The sequence below is a fragment of the Dromaius novaehollandiae genome, chromosome 1, assembly GCF_036370855.1.
Source record: "Dromaius novaehollandiae isolate bDroNov1 chromosome 1, bDroNov1.hap1, whole genome shotgun sequence".
Taxonomy (NCBI): domain Eukaryota; kingdom Metazoa; phylum Chordata; class Aves; order Casuariiformes; family Dromaiidae; genus Dromaius; species Dromaius novaehollandiae.
Window position 1 is genome coordinate 76595809 of NC_088098.1, and position 23400 is coordinate 76619208.

The 23400-nt window shown below is 42.9% G+C and overlaps 1 protein-coding gene across 1 annotated transcript; it reads right to left on the reverse strand.

The window, feature by feature from the left end:
• Positions 1-3152: 3152 nt before the first annotated feature.
• On the reverse strand, positions 3153-16457 carry GPR19 (G protein-coupled receptor 19). The gene is made up of 2 exons (XM_026114107.2): positions 16257-16457; positions 3153-4751 (listed from the first exon to the last, which is right to left on the reverse strand). The coding sequence occupies exon 2, from the start codon at positions 4733-4735 to the stop codon at positions 3482-3484; it is 1254 nt and encodes a 417-aa protein (XP_025969892.1). The 5' UTR covers positions 4736-4751; positions 16257-16457; the 3' UTR covers positions 3153-3481.
• Positions 16458-23400: the final 6943 nt, after the last annotated feature.

Below are 23400 nucleotides of genomic sequence, written 5' to 3' on the forward strand. Positions count from 1 at the left end.
TCCTAAAGACAGTAAGAGTTCTTACAACCACACTTACTGTGGTAGAAAAAGGGGAAGGAAGCTTTCTGACATACACGCAGCAATATTTCTCACCAAAGGAGTTCCCCCACCACTTGGCCAGCATTAGAGTCTCTCGAATAAGTCTTTGGTCATCTGAGGCTCGACTGCACATGTGCTTCTGCTTCCTGCTGACAGGAAACAGAGGTACCCAAGTGTGTACAGTGTGTTCTGTAGTACTCGCTGCTCTTGTTCTATTAACTTCCATTACTACAGTATTTTCAGGCCTCACATGTGAACAGGAACCCAGGAGTGCCAGCTTTGCTATGGAGGCAGAAGAAAAAGATAATTCTTTTCTGAAGAGCCTGTGATTGGGAATGTCTCTTTAAAACATATAGCAAGCAGGGCTCCTGAGATTTTGAACTAGGAGAATGTGGAGGGAAGTTATAAACACACAAACATCTGTTACCTGTACACTGTCTACTGTCCACAGAGTTGGCTGTTGAATAGTGTGATGCTTGGGATCAAAGCATCCACAAAACTTTTAGGATGTTTTGAAATGCCTGCTGGTAGTCTGGACCATAGGATGCTTGGCCTTGGCCTGGCTGCTACGTTAGGATGCTCTTAAGGAGAGTCTGATATGGGATAGAGCCAGGTGCAGGAAATGACAGAGTCAGATGAGACTTTTCAGAATGGAAAACAGGTAACTAAGAAGATATATGATAGAAGTCTCCAAAACCATGACTGGCACAGAGAGAGTGGATAGGGATTCACCATCTTTCCCAAGAGAAGAGCTAGAAGAGGTGGTTCTTCATAGGAGGGATAGAAAACCTGTGGAACTCCATGATGAAGGATGTTGTGGACACAAAAAATTTGCATTGACTCAAGGCAAGGTGGAACTAGTGTTTGGAAAAGAAACCGATTGAAAGTTATGTGAACAACATCAAGCTGTTTGCTGTGCAGCTCCATTCACAGTGTGTGATACAGGGGGTGTACAGAACAGACACAGTTCGTGAAGTGCAGAACTGAGAGGTTAAGTCTCAGCATCTTGAAAAAACAGACAAATACCACTCTCTTCTCCCCTCTTCTCTCTGCTTTTTCTTCATGTTCTCTCCTGGAGAAACTCACCAATTAAATAAGGCACATTATGTTGCTCCAGGGAGTTAACAAGAGAATTTCAGGTTTCCTGTGTTAAATCTGTAGCTGTGGTGTGAAAGTGCTATGGGCCTCCTTTCCTAGGCTATTTCTGTTGGTTGATACCACTGAGGCTGGACTGATTTCTGTGGAATTACATCAGCAAAAAACTAACATGAGGCAGCAGTGAATCACAGCTGGAAGATCTAATGGAGTTTTGTAATCAAGTCCTATCCTTGGTTCATTTCCAACTCTGCCACTGGCCTGCTGGAAGCAGTTGGGTGAGATGCTGTGCTTTTCTATGCCTCATGTCCTCTGTGTTTGAAGAGGAGATAATGATCTCAGAACACTTTACCAGGGAGTCCAGCTGATGAACTCCTACTGTGTAGGAGCAACAATGTTAGCTACTGCTCTAGTCAGAAGCCTGAATTCTCCCTTTCCTGAGCACTTACCCAAGCAGTGGATCCCTGAACATTTAGTGTGTGTGTTGCCATAGAACATTACTGTATTACATAGTCCCAAATGCCCTCTCCTTATCACCACCGAAAATCAAATTCTAGCTCTGCTGAAGGCAAAAAGACAATAACTGTGTTGGCATTCACACCTGTGAATGAGACCAAGTGTCTGCCTAAAATTTTAAGGTTTGGTTTTCTTTTGCAGGCTGGTCTTACTCCTTTATTCAACTGACTTTCAGAGCTAGTCCTGAAGAAAGTATAGAATAGGAAGAAAGTGCTTTAGATCCTTAAGTGATAAGAAGTCAAATCCTTGATTCTTAGGCCCCACTTTCTGGCAGCTATGCTGTGAAGGGTATTAATTCTTAGCAGAGGCCACCAGAAGCTGAAAGGATGAGTCAGGACACCACTCTCTGGCTTCCCTGCCATGTTGTCCAGCTGCTGATTGCAGACCTCTGGTTTGAACCCCATGGGACTCTACTGTCTATGCTATCAATCAGAAGAAAAATAGGAAGTGTTACTGGGGTGTGGAGTGCAGCGGCCTGGACTGGGCTGTTACGGGTCCAGACAAGACTCCCAGTTCACAGGAGCACAGTGGTGCCTCAAATGTAGGGGGATTCACAAACTGGCTGTTTGTGCTGTCCTTGTTTTGTGGATAACTAGTTGTCCGTGCTCTCTGGGGCATGCTACTGTACTGCTGGACAATACTACTAGAATTAAAAGAAAAAAATCAATATTCCATACATGAATGCTGCCTTATTCTTATTAATGAGTTTGATAACTACATGAGGGGAAAAAATGTTTGTTTCAGGCTGATTTGTTAAAAAAGGACTTCATTGTTCTTCTGTGGATTTAATGATCTATTTTTGTAATTCTTGGTAGATAACTATTGGTGTTTTTACCCAGTCCTAATGATTGGAGTAAATATATATATATATATATCCCAGATGGAGCAAAACCAGTCACCCCCAGGGTAAATACTCCAGGTTAAGGGCCCCAAGGCAGAGCTATCAGACAAGGCTGGGCAAGTTGCACTATCAGCTGAGCAGCTCCCGGGCCAGCCTTGGGATTTTGTTCTTCGTATTTTGGCAAGAAATTAAATCACCTGCCAACTGCCAGGGATGTAACTTTGGGATTTCACACAGCACTTAGGTGTGTCTCAGGGAGTTTTGTTGATGAGGGTGCATCATGCAGTTTCCTCCCTACAGCTGCCTTTGGGCAGTCAAGTTTTTTAGGTGTTGCCAAGCAGCTACATCAGGCTGGGTGCAGATGCAGGTAGAGAGGAGCCTGGGTGAGCAAGACAGCAGGGAGGGTTTTTCTCAGGCAGTCAGTAACACAAGACCTCTTTAGCAGTGCAACACAAAATATACAAAAGCATTCAGTACTGACCTAATGCTGACCCTACAGAGGCAGTGGGAGTTTTACCACAGATTTCAAAGGCCTTAGAGCTATGCCAGGGTTGCCCACATACAAAAGTCCTACCTACGAGGTCTCAATAAGAAAGTAAATCACAGTGCAACAGTATCCATAAGGATATAACAAAAGGAAGTATAGATGGATTTTGGTGGATTTATGCATTTATATAGAGTGGCCAAAGTACAGTGATTAAAAAAGCAGTGTTTTCTCTTTCTTTTTTTTACTACATACAGATATTGTAAGAGCTTCCTTTTTCATAAAAAAATATGCTCATGATTTAGGGATGGTATTTCCGAAAAGCAGAGTGTAAGTAAAATTAGATAGACTGGATACATTAAAATCAAAACATTTAATAAAATAAAACATCTTTTTTTCCTCCCTGAAAGTTGTATTAAAAATACGTAAATATACATTTCTTCAGAAAGGAGATAAAGCTCTTTGTTCTGGTGGTGCATAATCATTTTTCAAAGCAATTAAATCAATTAGACAAATGTGTTTGGTGGGTTTGAATGAATAGGCCAGGCAAGCTTTTTTTCCTTTGCTTCTCTGTCAAATGAATCATAGATTGAGTCTTTGGTTACAGTTTTGGCCGGCGCTGGGATTTCTGAGATCCCAACGTAATTTTTTTTGGCTATCCTTGAACTGGTGGTGATGGTGTATGCGTTGCTTCTGTAGCATTTCATGGAGGACATGCAAAAAGTTTCTTTCATCCCTCTTCTGAAGTTTGCATTATACACTGCGTATAGGGTTGGCTTAGAGGCTGAAGAGCTAAAAGAGATCCATGTGATAGCCATGAAAACCAAGGAACTCTTTCTGTAGTCTTTTTCATGTGGGTGCCACAGCTGTACCACATAAAAAGGGAGCCAGGACAGAAGAAACAATAAATTTAACATTAGGAACATCTTGATGGTCTTCACTTTTGTCCTTGGAACAATATTCATTGTCCTCCTGACAGTCCTGCCATCAGTGCCTATTCTCCAAATGTACTTGATGACTTTCTGGTAGAATAGGATAATGAGAATAGATGGGATCAAAAACACCACAAGGAGGTGGATGATACTGTAGATGGCTCCCTCCCAAGAATTTGGGAGAAAAAAGTTGCAATGGTCATCCCAGTTGGAGCCATAGAAAAAGAAAGCAGGCAATGCAAACACAGCATCAAAAATCCAAGATGCTACAATCATTTTCTTGGCTTTCTCCCTTGACACTTTGAAGCTCAAGGGGTAGACAATAGTGTAGAATCGATCCACACATATGGAGAGGAGCACGTATATCTGGACTCCAGGGGTGAGATATTGTATGTACCTTACCAGCTTGCACATCATATTCCCCAGCGTCCACTTGCCTGATGTAAACTGGAGCAGCACGAAGGGGGTGCTTGCCACACTGATGAGAAGGTCTGCACAAGCCATGGAGACAACAAAGTAGTTGGTGGTTGACTGTGTCCTCCTGCTCCTGTGGATCACTAAGCAAACAAGGGAGTTTCCAAAGATGGAAAACAGCCACAATACTCCAAAAATCATGCTGGCTGCTATGATTTCCTCTGGCCTCAGATCATACTGCAAGACAGTATGGTTCCTGTTTGACCTGGCCTCTTTGCCTGACTCTGTCGTCTCATGGCTAGCAGGAGGGATCGAGGTTTTGGGGTAGCTGAAGTTCTGCAGCAGGAGCAATGATGTAGGGAGAGCAAAAGGAGCATTGTTGTTATCCATACCGTGCGCAAACATCACAGCCATGTTTTCTACTCAGGCTCTGCATAAAGAGAGAAGCCAAAAGGTTATATCTAATAAATGTGTGTGAAAACCTATCTTGATCAATGAAAGATAATCTTAAGTAAAATACACCGATTTCAGAGAAATGGTCAAAAATACACTATGGGATTTTCTGATATGGCAGAGGCCATTAAATTTCGCACAGATTTTTATTAATGTTCCAAATACTTTAGGACAAATATTTCTGTCCTCTGAAGGATAAATGTCCACCTCACAGATACACACTGAGGTGCCACCAATGCTTGTGACCTGCAAACTAAGCGAGTGGAGTATACCCTGCTGATCCTGGGAATGAGGTATACTTCATAGGGTGAGTGGAAGTTACGAAAAAACAAACACTGTCTCTGTTCATTTGACTGCATGTAGATCTGGACAGCAGATTAGACAGGAGGCGTTTCTTAAACTTAGAGGTAGAATGGGGAATACTATCTTCCACAATAATATCTTCAGTATTTCAGGGTACTAAAGGCCAAATTCTGCTCCAGTCAACCCGTATAATAACATTGGTATTAATATACCTAAGTTTAGCATGAAGTACATACAAAGCTGCTGTGAGGCTATGATTTCATAAGAGGCAAAGGTTGATAAGCACAAAAAATGCTAAGTATTTGCTAGCTCATGTTCTGTTTACAAGCCATCCAAAGATGACTTGTCCTTTTTCACTAGCAGAGGCACTGCTGGGCCCACCCAATTTGAGCAGGCTGTTTTTTTGGTGTTTTTTTTTTCCTCCTTAAATTGCAGAATCTGAATCCTTTTGCTTCTGGACTTATTTTTGGAAGGCAAGAAAGATCTGGGTTTGAAGGGAAGGTCGGCATAGTGGAAGGGCTTGTACCAAACTGGACAGGAACCCCTCCACATTGAGAAGTTCACCCTGGTTTCTGCAGTAACTCAAGGGAGAAAGGTTCGTATATCCAGAATCCTGTCTTTCCTTCACTCACAGGAAGTGCCATCAAGGACTGCAAGTGGTGGGAGTGGCAGAGGTCAGGAGGCGCATCGCTGGCATGGTTCTTTGGCATGAGTACTTGCCTGGGGAAGGTTTGGATGGTAGAAAAGGGGAGGTACACCTAGGGTGGAATGTGGCTGCTTACGCTGGAAGTAAGTGGCCAAGGCTGAGTGAAATAGTCTGAAGATGGCAGGGCTGCATTTTGGGCAAGTAAAACTGGGGACCTGGGCTGTTAAGTGAGAGAATGGTTAGAGGAGAGAGAGCTTCCCACTTAAGGCCCAGCACTGATGTCCCTGTTGTGTGGGAGTGACTTGATGCCTACAGCCAGAAGCAGAATCAGGAGCTAAGGAGTCATTTCAGTTGTGCTGAGGAGCACAGCATACCATTTTCAGAAATAGCTGGACACCTTAGAGTCCATTCAGAAGAGTAATGCTGGCTGCATATGTCCTGGCTTTGCTAGTTACCTGTCCCCTGTCAGCCTGAGAACTAGATGGTATGACACATCTTCCCCTCAACCCCAAATAGTATATTTTTTAATTAACTACAAAGCCTTGATATAGAGGGAAAACTCTGCGGGAGGAGGAAAATATTCTCATACACCTGAGTTGTGAGGAGAGCCTTTTGATTTTTGTTTCAAGTTCCAGTGCTGCAGACTCTGGCTGTAGTGGTTGCACTATCATTAGATATGAATGCAGTCTGCTGTTGAGGCTCTCTATGATCTGGAAAAAACTAATGGAGAGGATTGATGTCCTTGCCTTGGTCAGGCACCTCCCAAGCAGGGAGTATGAATCTTTACAGCTTAAACTATAAGGCTAAGCTGTCAGGCTGAGATCTGTAGCACTGGTTATGTGTGCTGGAGAGAAACATTCATGACCTTTGAATATGCAATTAAAAAAAAAATTCTTGGCATTCCATTAGTGGTGCCTGGAATAGTACTTTTTTCTCTGTTACCTGCTGTAATTCCACCTCAGGAAGAATGAGTAGAAGAGTATACATCTGTTTCCCTTAAAATCCTATAGATCTGTGACCAACCAGATAACTGAACTGGTGCCGTGAGCAGCTGAAAGTAGCACATAAATGCTTAAGCTGTGCCTGTCTTGGGCAGCCCGTGAGTTTTTTCACAGGAAAGCTCTTGCTGGGCTCTGATGGACCAAATCATGTTGTCAGGCCTAGAGATGTGCCAAATTCTGCTCTGAGGTGAGGACTCTGTAGCTGAAACGACCTGCTGGTTTGCAGCCATCAGAATGTTCCCTAACGGTTTGATTCACCATTCTTCTTAAACGTGAGTGCCTCAGCTTACAGTGTCTCCTTTCTCTTTTTCCTTTCAAGTAGATCCCTTTGTTTTCCTGCTGGATTCTTGCAGTCCTCCTCATTTTCTTCCCCTTTGCAGAAACTGCCTTGCCTATGTACTAGTATCACAGCCTTTATGGCTCTGAGGCAGGTTAGTGAACTGCCCCACCAAATCCGGGAGCACAGGGTGAAAAGAGAGGTCATAACAAGGTTTATAGGGGATTGTGGTTCTGCGAGTTGCTGAGCACCCCACTGTTACATTTATATTCATGGAGCTTGGGTGCCCTCAGCATTTACCACTCTAAAGCAGCATGGAGCACTAATTCAGTGTGGACTCTCATTGCTAACAACGAAATCACCTGTAATGCTGATTAAATCAATAATCTCTTTTCCTTTTAGATGGTGTTTTTCACCTGCAGGGATGCTAAAGTTGCTGCTCTGGTTTTGAGGAAGCACTGAAATATGGCTTCTGTGATTAAACTGTAGCTATTAATTTGTGGTAGCTATGGTACACACCATAGAATGTGATAGATACAACCCTCTGTTTTAAGGGGGAGAATTAAGTATATATTCTCCAACTGAGACAAGAATGGAAATATTACTAGATAAGAATTTCCAGCTTTGGATTAGCTGGTGGCTGGGTTGGCTCTAGCCTATCACAGGCATAACATAGAGAAAGTACTTAATATTAGTGGCTATGCCTATACAGACATCTTGTCCTCGGCTGGAGCTCCCAAAAGTGTCCTTTCAATTGTGGTGTTGACATGTAAAGCCTCCTATTCATTAGAAATTAGAAGTATGTTCCTCTAGGTATGTCATATGAATACTTAACGCCAGAGTCTTGATACTGTGCAGTGTTAATCAGAACAAAATTCCTGAGCAGAAGATCAAAAAGCCCATCCCAGATGCCAGATAGAAAAGTCCAAAAAGCTACCACCATCTTCCCCAGCCTGCTAAGTGATCCAAACTCCCTGCTTTGTTTTATGTTTTTCAGAGTTTTGCTCTGCGTATAATCTAGCTTTACATTTATCACCAAATAATTTCTGCTTGTCTGCCTACCCAGAGTGGAACCTGAAAGTGCAAAGGCACTGGGCAAATTTGAGATCTTCCTCCTCGCATTGTGTATGTCGTCTTCAAGAATACAATATAATAAATAATCAGATGTGGAAAAGGAGAAGATGTACTAATTGTCTGACACGGTTACAGAAGATGTTTTTCCAGCTTTTTAGGGCCTACGTTCATTAGCCAAGCTTAATATAACACTGTATGTGTCAAATATACGGGCTTAATACACAATCAGCTACATGGCACAGGCATAAATTTAGCATGCTTAAAAGTGTGAAGGGTGATGAGAGCAGTGTGGCACATCTGCATAGCTACAGCCACTCCGTGTAGGCACAGGCAGCCTGCAGCAGACCTAGCTGTGCCTCTCTCTCCTCTGAAGCTCGGCCTCCGCAGCGTGCCTGGCACTGTTGGCCTCTGGGAGGAGAAAGTGGGTCAGAGCGTGAGTCACCAACACTGCTCCCAAAGTGCTTGGCTTTATTTAGCAGCTCTCATGTTCAAGCAATATTGGGAATGGCAACACCTCAGGTTAAGTTGAACACTTAGATGAAGCGGTCTGAGGCTAGTACCAACTGTTTTTGATGGAGCAGGTCGTGTTGAAGAGGGAACATCGCATGGGCCCTTCCTGTCAAAACAACAAAAGGGAGCATCAGCAGTGGCAGCCAGAAGTGTGTGTTGTGGTGGTTGGATTGCCAGCCACCTGCAAGGAGTAGGTCCTTTTGAATCTGCAAATGGGACACTGCGGCTTGTCCCTTCTTGTGATGGAGGGCTATGTGGGGAGGCCCTTGCTTTTCCCTAGTCGTTGCTCATCACTGGTTTCCCTCATCGTTTGCTTAGCGGCTCCGCTTGGCAGATAATTCTTGATTTCTGAAACAGCTCCTGCCTCTCTCTTCCCACCTTCCCTTATGGCAGAAGCTGCTCAGATGAGTCTGCTCTCCTGGAGATACCCTGCCTTCATCAGCTCTGTCTACGGGGGATTTGGGCTGTTTTTTCTGGCGGAGTGGCAGGATGCGCTGACAGTGCAGCCCACTAAATTCCTTGTTAGAATTATCTGTAATAGGATAATACATGTGGATCCTATTAACTGGATAGAAAAGAACATTATGGGCTAATTTTCTTCCTTAATTTCCCTTCTTGCCATGCAGAAATATGTGCTATTTAAAAATAGCCAGCTGCTTACTGCACAAATTAAGCTCAGTACCAGAGTAACCAGACAAAATTTCTTGCCCATTATTGAGGAATGGTGGAAGTCAGGCACAATAGTGACATCACTTCCTTAAGCCTTTAAAATATGCAAGCTTCTTAACACTGTTCTCAAATGATTTCTCCTGGCGAGCTAAATCTGTTGTCCACTTCTGTTCAGACATAAGACGTTTGGTAATGCACTCACAATGCAGGTGGATAAACCAAAAATGTGCTGTGTTATAGCACTCAAATAGTATTTCTTTCTGTTGCTTTTTAACCTAGGTGACTGTAGAGAAAGGAGAATGGCAAGAAATGTATCCAGCTATTTAGTACTTGAGCTTAGTTAGCAAAGGGAATGAAAGCTGAATGAGAGGAGCCTTGTCATGTGCGACCTTTCTCCAGGGACCGCTTTGTTGCATCGAGAGCTAGAATATTTGGTTACATGTCTCCCAGTGGCAGCAGTTTCCTGTTCAGTCAGACAGAAGAGGCACCCAACAGAAATGCAAGTAACATTATGTTCTGTGATTCTTTCTTCCTGGAAAAATCCACAGTCATGCAAAACACTGTCCACAAGGTCCAAATTAAAATACAACTGCAAAAATAGGGACTTCAGCTACCCTGAGCACAGGAACATTCTGGTTGAACAGCAATTACTTGTTAGCTGAAATGCTTACTTCTGTTTTTAAAGTAAATGCTATCTGATTAACCAGTGTGCTCTGAGATTCCTGCATTCCTAGTCATACATCATTTTTCCTCCTACTGGAACAGAAGCCGATCTCCTTTTATACTAAACGGTCTCTATTCAACTCAGTGGGCTTAACTGCATTTTTCATAGGTGGCACTGAGACCAGAATCATGCCTTGATTTGTCACTGAGAGAAGGACCTTGGTGTAGTCTATGGCCCAGCTCATCTTTTTTATCTGTAGGCAAGGAGGTTTGCTGTAGTGGAGACATAAACTTCTGCATTATGAGTAACAGTCCTAATGTCAGCATGAGTATGAAAAGCCCAGCATGTGTACCACTCTGTGTGGGATGTGGATGCTAATGATTAAAGGTTCTGTATCCTGCTACATTATGAATCCTCAATTCCCAATCCCCAGCATCCCCAGCACTTGCTGCATTGCTTACTGGAATATGATCGATGTGTTGATGAGCTGTTCAGCTTGCAAACATCAGATCCTTGGAGGAACGGTGATGAGCTCTTTAGTCTCCCTCTGCCTAGCAGGCCAAATTAATAAGCACGTAGTGGACCCACAGAAGGTAGAAATTATGCATAGCAAATATATGTGGCCTAATTGAATTTTTATTTATCAAAGATGTTTTTGTTTGATTTTCCTCTTAAGAAAACACTGATCTGAGTGAATGGACACTTTCTAGCAATTGTGAATCTGCACTGATGTAGCAATGCCAAAAAACTTCTCTTTGTTTCTTTTGATTGAGGATTTCCTATGTTTCTGTTTAAAAGCCTAGTTTTTGTACATTTTCATGGAAAACCAAAGAGAATGCTAAATGACTCTTAATCATCAAGGAGGGATTTCCTGGTGCCACAGTTCCTATTTTATGGACCTTAATATGCAGTTTGAAGGCCCAAGCACTCCCTTTTCAGAGATATCCCTTTGGGTTGATAGTAAAGGAATTATATTCTTCCTATCCCTCCAAACAGATCTCATACTTAGAGAAGAAGTACTTGAGTCACAAGAACTTCATAAAATCACTGCCATGTCTACTTTGCTGTTGTATTAAAGCCCATATGGTGTAGTTGCTATGTATTTACATGTTTACTGTCCTGTCTAGAAGTGTAGCTTCCTGGCTTCTGTTGCAACTGGGAACAGTGAAACCTGTTAAGATTCATGTAGGAGTGCAATATAAATGGCTCTTTTAGAGTTTAATGAAAAGAGCAAACATTTTTTCCTATCTGCTGTTTTTTAGGGTTAGAAAGATAAAGAAAAAGAACATTGCACATTACTTACTTAGCACTAGCAGAGTGGCTTTTTTATTGAACACATTCTTTTGTCTCTCTGCATCATAACTGCAAAACGTAGTTGCAAGCTTTGGCCCAGGAAGTTATTTCAAAGACCTTGAATTGGTCATTTACTGTGTAGACCTCTCTCTCTAAATAATATCTCTGGAATAGTTGCCTGAATGGAAGAGGAATGCATGAGTTTAATCAACATCAGAATTGGAGTAAATTCAATTAGAATGGGTTGCTTTTGTCCAGGAGTAAGGTACTAGAAGGTGACATTTGTCCCTACCTTAATTCAAAGTAACTGCCTTATGCATGTACATGCTCAGTGTAATAATCATTGTATAGAAGTCTTTTAATCTTTAAATTTTAACATAGTCTTTTAATCTGGAAATGTGTTGTTATACAGAGATGACAGCATGCATGTTGAGGCCACTCAGTATTCCTGCTTCTAATGTCAGAATGCAGATACACATACTTTGGTAAGCACATGGACTCCCTGCCAGTTCTTTTCTCTGGTCTAGTACTTATAAAAATGCTCTGCTATTAGCCCTGTTTTTGTTATGAAGGCTTTCCTATCCTTCTGGCAGCTCTTCTGAGCACAGCTTGAAAATTTCTTGAGGTGAAGTGTGTTCTTCCTCACTCTCTATGTACCAGTGCATGGGGATGGAAAACACCTACCACTCTTTTTTATCGGTAGAATAAAATGTTTTGAATGGAATAAAACCTTTGAGATTCATACCTGTATTTAGTATGCTGTCACCTTCATCCCTGACTACCCAGCTGGTGGGCATTCTTTTTGTTCTGCAGCACAGTTAGCTAAAGATGTACATGACTGGAAGTGTGCAGAGGCTGTTTCATGCATGAAGCTTTCTGTGCTGGTTTTGGTGACAGCTCAGCATAAAAGCTTCTCAGCTGAACTGATGATGTAAGATGATATACATTATTGTCTTACAACAGCTTCTGCGACTCTAACCTAGATTGCAGGGTGAGGTCATGGGAGCAGGAGATATGGACACAACTGAGTAAAGGAAGGAAATGTTCTTAAATTTCAGCGTATATAAAGAATATGTGTTGTACAAGGCTACTGCATGAGCATGAACATAAACAAGATTTTTCTGCTATGTGCCTGAGGAAGTAAGGTGAACTAGACAGTCTCTTTGCCATCAGTCTTGATTGACTCTTGTTGATTTCTGACTATTTTAAGAAGATATAAAAGCCGGGAACAAAGATATAATACTGTGACACTTGTTGGGATTGGAGCTAATTTATATTTCTTGTACCGGTTGTTTGAGGAAAAATCCTTTTTCAGTTTTTAACCCTTTAACTTGGCTAAGTAATTTGTGAGCCATGCAGCAACTAAATAGGCCAAGAATAGGGTCCATACATTGCTTTTTGTTCTATCACTTCTTACCTGGAGTAGCTACACTGATTGCAGAACTGTAGCACTGAGCCTAAGTCCTGGTTTGGAACAAATTCATGGGGCATGATTAACATTAAGGGTTCAAAATGCAGATGCATCACAAGGTACTAAATGTTGGCTGAGTCTCCTTAAGAGATCGTGCTATTGCTTATAGCCCAATGTGAGGTTAAAGGTTCTAGGAGAAGCATCTTTAGCTGTGTTTGAAGTTAATGATTTTTTCTCAAGTTTTTACAGTGAGTTAAGACTGATATGCAGGCAAGTACTGCAACTCTGTTAACCTGAGATGAGGTGCTAAGCCACAATAATTTATTCATGCACCTGTGTCTTAACAGTATGTTTATTCTGTGTTGGCAGTGCTGGGAAGGAGCTTTTGCAGTAGCTGCAGATTCCATTTATACCTGACATCAAGCAGAGATAAATATAAAATATGTCAGAATTATATTTATCACTACTGTCCTCATCTCATCAGCATCTGCAGAGGCAGGGAACAGGTGTAATGCACTTTAACAAGCCTTGTGCTGAAGCACACATGGAGTTTGCAAACCTCAGGTCTTTGAAGGGGAGGGATGGGCAGGGTCACCTGTTATAAGAAATTTATCCTCCAGTGGCTGTGGGGTATGGCCATCCATAAGGCCTAAGGAGAACACTGCATTCATTTCACAGAGCTAGGAATGAATTGTTAGGTTTTCCATGCCCTTCAGGTTGCTGATTTCTTCCATCTGCCTCCTGTGGTTCTGCCTTTGGCCTGGTCCCATTAATCATAGGAGACACACAGTACAGTGCTCTGGCTACTAGCTCGTGAGCATAATCATGAACACAACATATAGTTTATAAACCAATATACAGTTTTATGAATCTCTTGTTATAGATAAAACTCTTCTTCCCTGAGGGAAAGACTCACAGAGTCTTAAAAGTCTGAGGGTTTTATTCTATCCCCCTACTGCTGTGACTAGTGGGCTCAACTGTAGATTAGCACTGATCTAAAAATGATGGCAGAACCCAACTCTTTGCCCAGTATGAAGGTGGGAGCATGAAAAAGTGGGAGCAAGGAGAAGAAGGACTGATCTCATTTCCAAACTCAGCTATTGATATGGGTTCCACCTACTGGAGTTGTCCAAGGAGAGTGTGGAGAAGCTTGAAATATACTTTTACAGGCTGTTCGCCTTCCTTGAAAGAGGCTTGAATCTGTTCTCGGACTTGGCTAGGCTGAACCCTTTCCTGACTCAGAGGCAAAAAAAATAGAAGGTACTCCCTCCCACACATTTATGTTGATTTTTGGCAATGCCAGCCCCTGCCCCCAGTGCAGCACGCAGTTCTGCCTGACGTGGGAACACAGTGCTTACCAGGGCTCGGTTGTCATGGTGGATGTTGACAGATGAGCTGTGGTGAGTCTCACACCTGGCTGACTGCTCTACCTCATCTCTTGGAAAGTCACCCTCTCCCTGCAAAGGACCCTCTCCTCTACAGGGAACATGTGCCAGCAGCTTCAGTGAAGACTTTGGCAGTGTAGGTCAATCTCCCAAAAGGAGTTTTCCTAGGAGAATCTTGGGGAGAGGGGAATTGTTGCTTCTAAATGAAATGGTCATATGGAAATGAATTCTTGATGTTAAATCTTGTGACAATTTCTTGCTTGGCAGTCAAGAAGTTAATATGGCAACAGTATTTTTGGAATGGTACAAACATTCATGCCAGAACCTTGGAGTACCTGTCATGTGGCTCTTGACCCATTTCAGTAATGCAGATCTGGTGCTCATGTCACACAGGTCACCTGTGTCAGATACAGTGATGAAGAGCAGGGTGACACTAGTGGCTAACAAAACAGACTGAGATAGAATTGACAGAGATCTGAAGATGCTTCTGGGAGGACTTATCTGACAGGGATATGAGAAGGAGAAGAGCTGAATGAGCAGTAGCGTTCCCCATGTTCCCATGGGCCTCAGTCAGACGACATGGCATTTAGAGCGAGCATCACACAGTCTCCCTGTACTGATTTTGCTGGAGAAGCCTGGGGGCTGAAGGCCATGCAAAGTCCTCTGTTAGTCTGGAAATGCCCGATGCAGAGGTGACTGGCAGAAGGGACATCTTAGCTGAACTAGACTCAGGGAGGACAAAAGCAGGCTAGAGGAAGCCACTAAGGCAAGGTGCTGGCCTGCAGATAACCCCCAAAGTCAGGGCTTCTTCTGGGGCAAACTGTCAGTTGCAAGGACTGTGGTGGCTGCCTGTTAGTGGGCAAGTCTGAGAGTGATGGAAGATGCTGCAATAGAGAAATACACAAATGTTGCATCATATTTTGATGCTTGGAGGACTGTGCTCATGGTGGGGAGAGGAAATAGACTCCACCTGAGGATGTTAGGGGTTATTCTGTGTTGTCTGCTTGAGATTGTTCCAAACCAAAGGATGGGGAGGTGGGGAGGAGGGTCACCTCTAAGTTGTTAATCAGCTGAGGAAACATGCCCAGTAGGCCTGTAAAGGAAAATGCAGGTGGCAATTCTATAGTATGGTCCCAGCATAGCTTTGCAAATAGAGGCTCCACAAGAGAACTGTGGAGGCATAAGTGCTCTGCAAGCTCTTACTTTAAGTTAAGGAGCAGACCTCCCCTAATGTACCTAACATGTATGGAATTTTTTACCATTACAGAGTCATCTTAGGCCAGGATGTTTAAAATAAACACATAAATCCAGCTTCCAAAACCGCTATTTAGGCATCCAAATAAAGATTAGCTTTTAAAGACAACTTTGGGTTGGCATCCAACTTTTCTGCAAATCAAGCCACTTGTTTAAGTGATTAACCTTGTCTCTAACAAGAAATCTTGAAGAAACACTTCTGAAAATCATTGCCAGAAAGAATGGCTGTGAATCCTGTCTCATGCACACAAATAGCCTTTTGAAAGCAGAACCCAGTTTTCCTTCTTCATAACTCTGTGGAACCAACATACTGTTTGCCATACTGGAAGCCAGCTGGATAAATGAAAAATATTACTATGTGTTCATAGTGAGTATGTGCCTGAATTAACAGACAGAACACCCTTCTTGCCTCTACTGGCTACAGATAAGGAAAGGTTACTATGTCTGTGGGGATTTCCTAAATAGCTGCATCCTGGCACTCACACAGAAAAAGAGGCAATGCTTTCAGAAAGGATGACCTCAAATTAATGACTAAAAAATACTAAAGCAGCTGGTTTTAGTGCAATAACAGGAGGAAACAAGAAGCTGTTTGAATGTATCTAGAAAAAAAAAGCAGATTGGTCTTCTCCAGCTCAGTGAAAGTGATTTTCTGCTTTCATTGAACTGATTATTTCAGGGGATTATTTTTAGACAAGTGATGTGATTTAAAAATAAAAATACTGAATATAGATATATAGAAAATAAATCACTATAGAAAATACAGACATTTATTCTGCAGTGATTCTAGACATCTCTCTGCTTTCAGCAGAATCAGCTTAAAATTCAAGCCTCACAGAGTTTGCTCCTGAGGAATGAGTCCTCCTTGCTAAAACCCAGGAGGGATGTAAATGCACGTAAGATTAATTACTGACAAAGATCATCTTCCTTGCCTTTGCAAACAGAGCTATTCCTTTAGCCATGGCACTGTTCATCAGAGTACCTACAAATCCACATACCTGCTCCAAAGTGTAGTCTCAGAAGTGCTTGTCTCTTCCTCCATCTGTTTGTAATCGCATGTGAAGGCACTGCTGGGAAGGTGCCAGTCATGCTGGAAACCATGAAGTATGTTCATGCCTGTAGCTGTCTCTGCCCGGATTTGTAAATCTCGCCGAGGGGGAGGGTATTCTGCCCTTCTCCCCTGATGGAGGAAAAAATGACGTTTTGCAGGGCTGGCTGCTGCCACCCGTTTCTTCCCGAGGTGCTGTTAATCTGTCAAGCAGGATCATGCGGCTTCTCCTCCCCGGGGTCTGGCCGCCTCCAGCCCTGCCCGTCTCCTGCCCTCGAAGCCGCCGGGCGGGCAGGGCTGGCAATGCGGAGAGGCGCCCAGTGCCAGCCGGCAGCGCTGCGGGGGCTGCGCGGGGGCTGCGAGGGGGCGGCGCGGCGCCCGCCAGCACCGCGGACAGCGGCGCGCTGCCCGGCGTCCCGGGAGCTGTGCGGGGGGCTGCGCGGCGCGGCGCCCGTCAGCACCAGGGATAGCGGCGCGGCCCCGCGGAGCCTCCCCGGCCGCCCGGCGCCCGGTGCGCGCAGCTCGGAGGCACCCTGCGGCGCGGCCGCCTCCGGCGCTCGGCGGCCGGCGCTGACGTCCCGGTTGCTATGGCGAGGGGCGACCGCTCGAGAGGAGGCTTGTCGACGGCGATGGTCGCCATGGGACCCCGCCGACTGAAAGGAACAGTGCGAGTGAATAAGGAGAAGGAGGTGGAAAGAATATTTAATTAGGTTCCCTCGGGAATTTCTCTCTCTCTCTCTCTCTCTCTCTCTCTCTCTCCCTCCCTCCCTCCCTCCCTCCCTTTTGTTTTAATTACCTTGTGGATACCGAAACCCAGTATGAAAAAAAAAAGCGAATTAAGAGTGTCTGGTCCCCTTATTGTTGGACACCTTTTTCCTTATGGGGAATGACACTGACACCATTGCCCTATGTTCTCTGCCACATCCACTTTGTTACAGAGACTTGACAGCCCTCCCTAAATTTCGGTGTGGAGTCTCTCACAAACGTTTGTCCCACAGAAGTACAAACGCTCTGTAAATTATATTACTCTGTAAGTTTCAAGGAGTGTAACATTTTAGTTTTCAAAGAAACTTTCTGCTTGTGATCTAACCAAGGAAATTGTTTGGTGTTTTGATTCCTGTTATTTCAGTATTGAACATTGGGTGCACTGGCTGACTGACTGAGTGAAGGATGACTCAAAAGATGAATATTCCCCCCCCTTTTCAATTTTCAGTGGAGAACCCCCAGTATAATTTTATAATTTTTATTACATGCCTTCAGGGCAGAGAAGGGAAAGAGCAGTGGCTTATTGAAAGCCACTGTCAAGGAAGAACAGTGAACTGAACACCACCTTTTTTAAGTCTAATTATTACCATATATTACCATATATGATGGGAATTAAGTTAGAAATACAGAATGGTTTCTATACAAACAATGACTTGAGTAGGCTAGGACCTGGTTAGAAATGAGTAAGGTGGAGATGGGTTTGATAGAGGTCTACAAAACAGCTATGACATGGAAACTGTGAATAGGGATTGGCTGTTCCTCTTCTCCTCCAACACAAGAACTGTTTGGAAGGAGCATCAAGTGAAGGACTCTTGTTCAAAACATACAGAAGGGGTGGCTCCCTATAAGTGGGATGTAGCTCTACAGAACTCCTTGCCAAAGAAAGTTGTCGGCACAGAATTTCACACAGGTTTCAGGGGATATTGGAAAAATATTTGGAAAGTACTAAGTAGATCTAAATAGACGTAAATTTTCCTAAATGGGCAAGCCACATTAATTTCAGAAAATCCTCTGAGCTCAGAACAGTTGGAAGTTGGGAGAACTCTTGGAGGAAGTGTTGGACATGCTTGCTCTGTTCTTACTCTTCCATGAGCATCTGCTTTTATCTTCTGTTGGAGATAGGACACAGGGAAAGACCCCTGACCTGAGTCAGAATTACTATATTTATTTGAAATGTTTTCCTTTCCGTTCTACTAAGTTTGTTTCTGCATGAAGGTCAGTGATGTTGTCATAGTTTTATTTTTTTAAATGAACAAAAATGTTGTCTTGTCTATCTGTTCAGTGCCTCCCTAAGGATAACTGGCTAATGCTGGAGCTGGCTGGAATTATTAACATTGTGCATCATGGCCTTCCTGGGGTACAGCCTGAATAAAAAGTCCCACACAGCATAACTGTTTGTCACAGTTAGCAACCTTTTCCTGGAAGAGGACTCAGCTAGAACGTCAAAGATCTCAGGAAATGATAGTGTTTCTCACTAGCTGAAGTGCGCAAGTTAGCACAAAATAAATCCATACTCCATGAAGGGCTCTTGCGGAGAATGATGCATTCATAATGATATACTATGAATGCTTTGTCAGCCAATCCCAACATTTCAAATCCTGTGGTATGTTGCAAAGTATCTGTATTTTTGTTTCTTTGTTTTAATGCAGGAGAAAAACTATGTATAAGGCTCACAAGCTCAGGTAGCAGCTAATTAACCATGTTTACTAAACACACAGTGATCACAAGCAGTGGTGCTCATTCTGAGCAGCTTATGCAATTCAGAACTTAGGGAGAGACCAAGGGGAATTGTGGACTGCTTAAAGAGGTGTTGCTCCATAGCTGCTCGATAACCATTGTTGGTGTTATTTACTCAGGAAGGTAAAGTCAGAGCCAACAGATTCTGCTCCCTTTGAACTCAATGGCAACATTTCCATTCACTGGTACTGTGCGACATCAATCAGGTAAATGGCCTCAGTGAAGTCATCCCAAAATTATGCCATATGGAGCACCAATAGTGTGGCAGTTGGCTCCTTAGGTCCAAGGTGCAAAGCCTGCTGACACAAGCAAGTGATTCTAGCCAGATGAACAGGAGCATACAGGAGAACAGTTAATGCTCCGTGGCCCAAAGGAAAAGTACCACTCCGTTCTGCCATCGATGCAATGAACTACACAAAGTTGTGTCAGACTTCTGCAGCTAATTATTTTGTGACTAACATTATAAGTTTTTGTGCAAATGAGAAAATCTCTTCATCTGGCTCTCAGGTTACAACAACACTTTTATGTCACAAGAATATAGGCCTGGATCTGAAAGAAATGCAGCTCTACGTGCCATTTCATGAATACGGCTAAGTTATTCATTTTGTAGTATGCATTGTACTGGGGTTGGATCAGTGAAATGCAAAAAATGTTTGCATCTTTATAACTATGCCAATAATTTTATGAGGTTGGGATGGCAGTGTGATTTTCCAAATACATCTACAGTATATCCTTGCCCAGTTAGAGAATGGCAATGTTAATGGCAGCTTGACCATACACCAGCTTCATTTCCAAATATTTCACACTGTATATTTCAAACCTTGATTTATCTCAGCAGGTTTCTTTTCTTCTGCTTTCCCCCCTGTGATTATCAGTGAGAGAGAAAGATTATCTTATTTTTCACCTTCTTTCAAGCTTGGTTTCCACAGCAGAAACTGAGGGTGAAGGAAGATTATTACCAGACAATGCAGGGAAACTGCTGTACTGATTCACACAATTGTTCCTCTAGTTTAGGGATGTTACCTTTGGCAGCGACACACACAAAACATTTTGGAAGAAGGTATAAAAACATAACAGTTATTTTTGAGATGCACTTTCTCTTTCGAACCACACCAGCATAAGGTTCAAGGTCTGAAACATGATAATACTAGTTTCTTATGATCTTAGCTTGAATTATTTACTCTAGTGGCTGTTGAATTATTCAAGCCTTTATAAGGGGCATTTGTTTCACCAAGGCTGGAAATAAATCTCATATTCATTTTTTTGGCACCTGTCACACTCCTGTTATTAAAGAATCTTTTATTCCTGTCTGTGAGTTCAGTGACAAACCCCCATGGAGATGTCAGGTCTCCCAAATGATACCTAACTGTAGACAAAAGGGCACTCTGTCTGTGCACTCATTGCTAGAAAGTTTGTTTTAGTGAATAGGGTGAGGCATGGAGATAAACCATACAAAGAGATATGAGGTAATAGGTGAAAATTAAAATATGTGACATGTTTCATCTTCTATGTATTGAGACCATTAACCCTGAGGTACTCCAGGCGGTGCACATGCATTCTGTACTTGTAGGGTCAGACAGTGGGCATGCAGCTTTGATGTATGCGCAGGCCCAAATTCTTGTCCATCAACCTCCTGAGCGTTTTCATTCTGTTCAATGGGTCCAAGCTTTGGCGCTCTGTATACAGGGGCCATTAGCCCTGGTGTGCTGGAACACAGCACAGAGATTGCACAAGAATCAGGCATTAAATTCCTGTCTTGGTTGATGGCCAAGTGCAGTTTGGGATGCATCATTTAACCTCTCTGTGCCAAATTCTGAGCTCGGGAACACTGCAGCAAATTCAGAGTGACTCCACTGAAGCCACATGGTAAAACCCAAAATGTTACTTGTTTTACTCCATGCATTTGCTAGCTGCGCTGGGGCTGAACTTGGCTCAGAGGTTTGAGAACTCAGTCCAGTATGTGAATTACTCTACTTTCTCTAACAACAATGAATTTCGACCAGCTTTTGTGTGAAGGGATGGGCAGGTGACTTGATATACCTCAGACAGGCTCCCTGAGGATTATTAAATCTGGTGTGAATTGTGCCCAGAAAGGATAGCACATCAAGAGTTGTGGTTTTTTGGCTTTGTTTGTCATTTTCACCTGTTTAAATCCCAACAGTGGTTTAGAGTGTAGCTAGAAATGTCTCCCAGTTGAGATAAAGCCATTTTTCTGCTTAGTTTTATTTGGACCCCTGTAAGGCCACTGACCCATGAAGAACAAGTTCTGACCTTTTTCTTTAAGAAAAAGTGAAATTACAAGATAGCAAGTTCTGGAGATATCTTATCTCTGTTTGGTGTGGGAAATACGAGGCTGCCTGAAGGAAATATAGGTTAGTCTTATTTGCTTTTAGAAAATCTGGGGAATGCCTAGTTTGATTTTGCTTAATCAAGGCCTAATAGGAACTACTTTTCTTCGCACTGCAGGCAGAACAACATTCAGTGGGCCTTGAAGCTAATATGCTGTATTATGCATTTTAATAGTGACATTTCATGTGACCTACATGCATAGACTGCAGCTGAGATGAGCTTAATTTCTGTGTTTGTGGCAGTCATGTTCACTATATTCTTAAATTAATGCATAGATTTAAGATGGAGGGAGGACTGAAGCTAATGTGTTCATCCAGAACCAGCTATAAGGCCTGTATCTGCTTTAAAGAAGTGATTTCCCTGGAGACAGTGATCTCTTGCTCAAATGCAGGTCTCAGCCACTTGGTGATGGCAAAGTCAGGTCAGCAGGATGAGAACAGAAAGGACTCTGGACAGTGCCCATCAGGGATGCCTAAATAGGAGGAAGTGCTGTAAAGGACACCATGGCAAGCACAACTGGCTGGCAGCAGGGATAATTCTTTGCCAATGAAAATGGGGTAACTAACTATTATTTTAATCTGACATGCGTTCCTGAACTGAAATGTGTTTGGTTTTTTTTTTTCCAAGACTGAGCAGGAGATCTTTTCTGGATTGTTTGGGTGCCTACTTTCTCCTTAGTAGAGGCAAAAGAGAGGTTTTACTTTCTTTTGCAGAGCAATATCTCTTACTTTAGATTATTGGGAGAGAGGCCACAGAAATGTTCTAGCTGTTATGAGTCAGAGAATCACAGCTTACTTTGGGGGCCTTGTGTGGGCTAGAAGTAGTAAGGTAAGCCTGCCTAAAAAAGCCAACCAACCAAAAAAAAAAAAAAAATACTGCAAAGAAGACCCCCAAACCTAGGAATTAAATTGACTTGTCTACCTTCAGGTAAGAAGACTGGATCACTATAGGCTTCCCAGGCTCTTCTTAGAAGAACTATCCCTATTATAAATTTAACATGCTTATCAGTATGCTTAGGGACTGGTTTCTCACTATGTTAATCCTGCTCTATATCCGTGTTACTCTGTTGGGTTGAAGAAATGTAAACTGGCTGTACAACAACACCATAAATTGTAATTCTCTTATTGAGAACAGCCCCAGTTTTATATGGGTATAGGGAATGAGGAGCAGAGGTCTTCGGCTGCTGTGTTATGTGCCCTGTCAGACCAAGACTGTGTCCAACCCTGAAGCGTGGGCTACAAATTGGCACAGCAACACGGAGGTCTGCCTAGATGAGTGCCTTGGGCAGGGGACTGAGAAGGAGGGTTATTTCAACAACTGATCTTATTACAGAGCTGTCTCTTACAGTCCACAGACCTACCATAGCCACCAAATAACAAGTTAGCTGCATCCCACTAAAACAGTAGCCTTTACTCCTCAGCATCTTTCACCCAGCTGAATAGGACTTTTTCATCAGAAACAGTGAGCTAAAAATGAAGTAGGCACTCAGGAGACCAAGTCTCATGGGAGGCCAGGGAGGATAATTAGTCACATTAGTGCTAAAGTGTTACCCTCTTGAAAATGGGAGGGTAGCTTTGCTTCCAACATAGGCTCTGGTGTGTTGAAGACAGCAATGCTTAAATACAGTTCCAAAATCTGGGCCAAATTCTGATAATATCTATTACATATATGGGGAAAACTGAAGCAAAAGGAAGTGAAATGTTAGAGCTATAAATTGAGCCCTTATCAACAGAGTCAACATATAAAATCTCCTCCTTAGCTGATGTAGGCATATAATGAGGTAGGATATTTTACTTTTTTTAATCGTAACTAACATGGATTTCTTAAGTTTTCCTAAGAGAAAAGTCTAAACTGGAAAGATCAGTCATTTAAACTCCTCTATAGGCATTTTTAAATGTTCATATTTACTGCACTGGTTATTTTCAGATATTTTTGCATAAAATCCTTGCCTTGCTGTGGTCATTGACTTGTCTCCACTTGGGTGAAGGAAGGCCAAGAACAGCTTGAATCCACATGATGTCACAGGGACCTTCTCATCTTGTGGACTTCCTTCTCATGCTGCCTTTTTAAGCATATAGAAACATGCCTTTGCTGTGATGGAGTCTGATCAGCAGATCTGACCTAGGGCTGAGGTGTTCTGCATGTTGTAATTGCCATGGCTTACACCCCTTCTGGTGAGGCCTGGCTGGGGACTGACTGCTGCAAAAACAGGTTCCACCTATTTCCTCCAAAAGAAGCAGTCA

What these genes read in the sequence shown, in the direction of transcription:
- GPR19 (XM_026114107.2), bottom strand. Translation starts at nt 4,735, where the DNA reads ATGGCTGTGATGTTTGCGCACGGTATGGATAACAACAATGCTCCTTTT.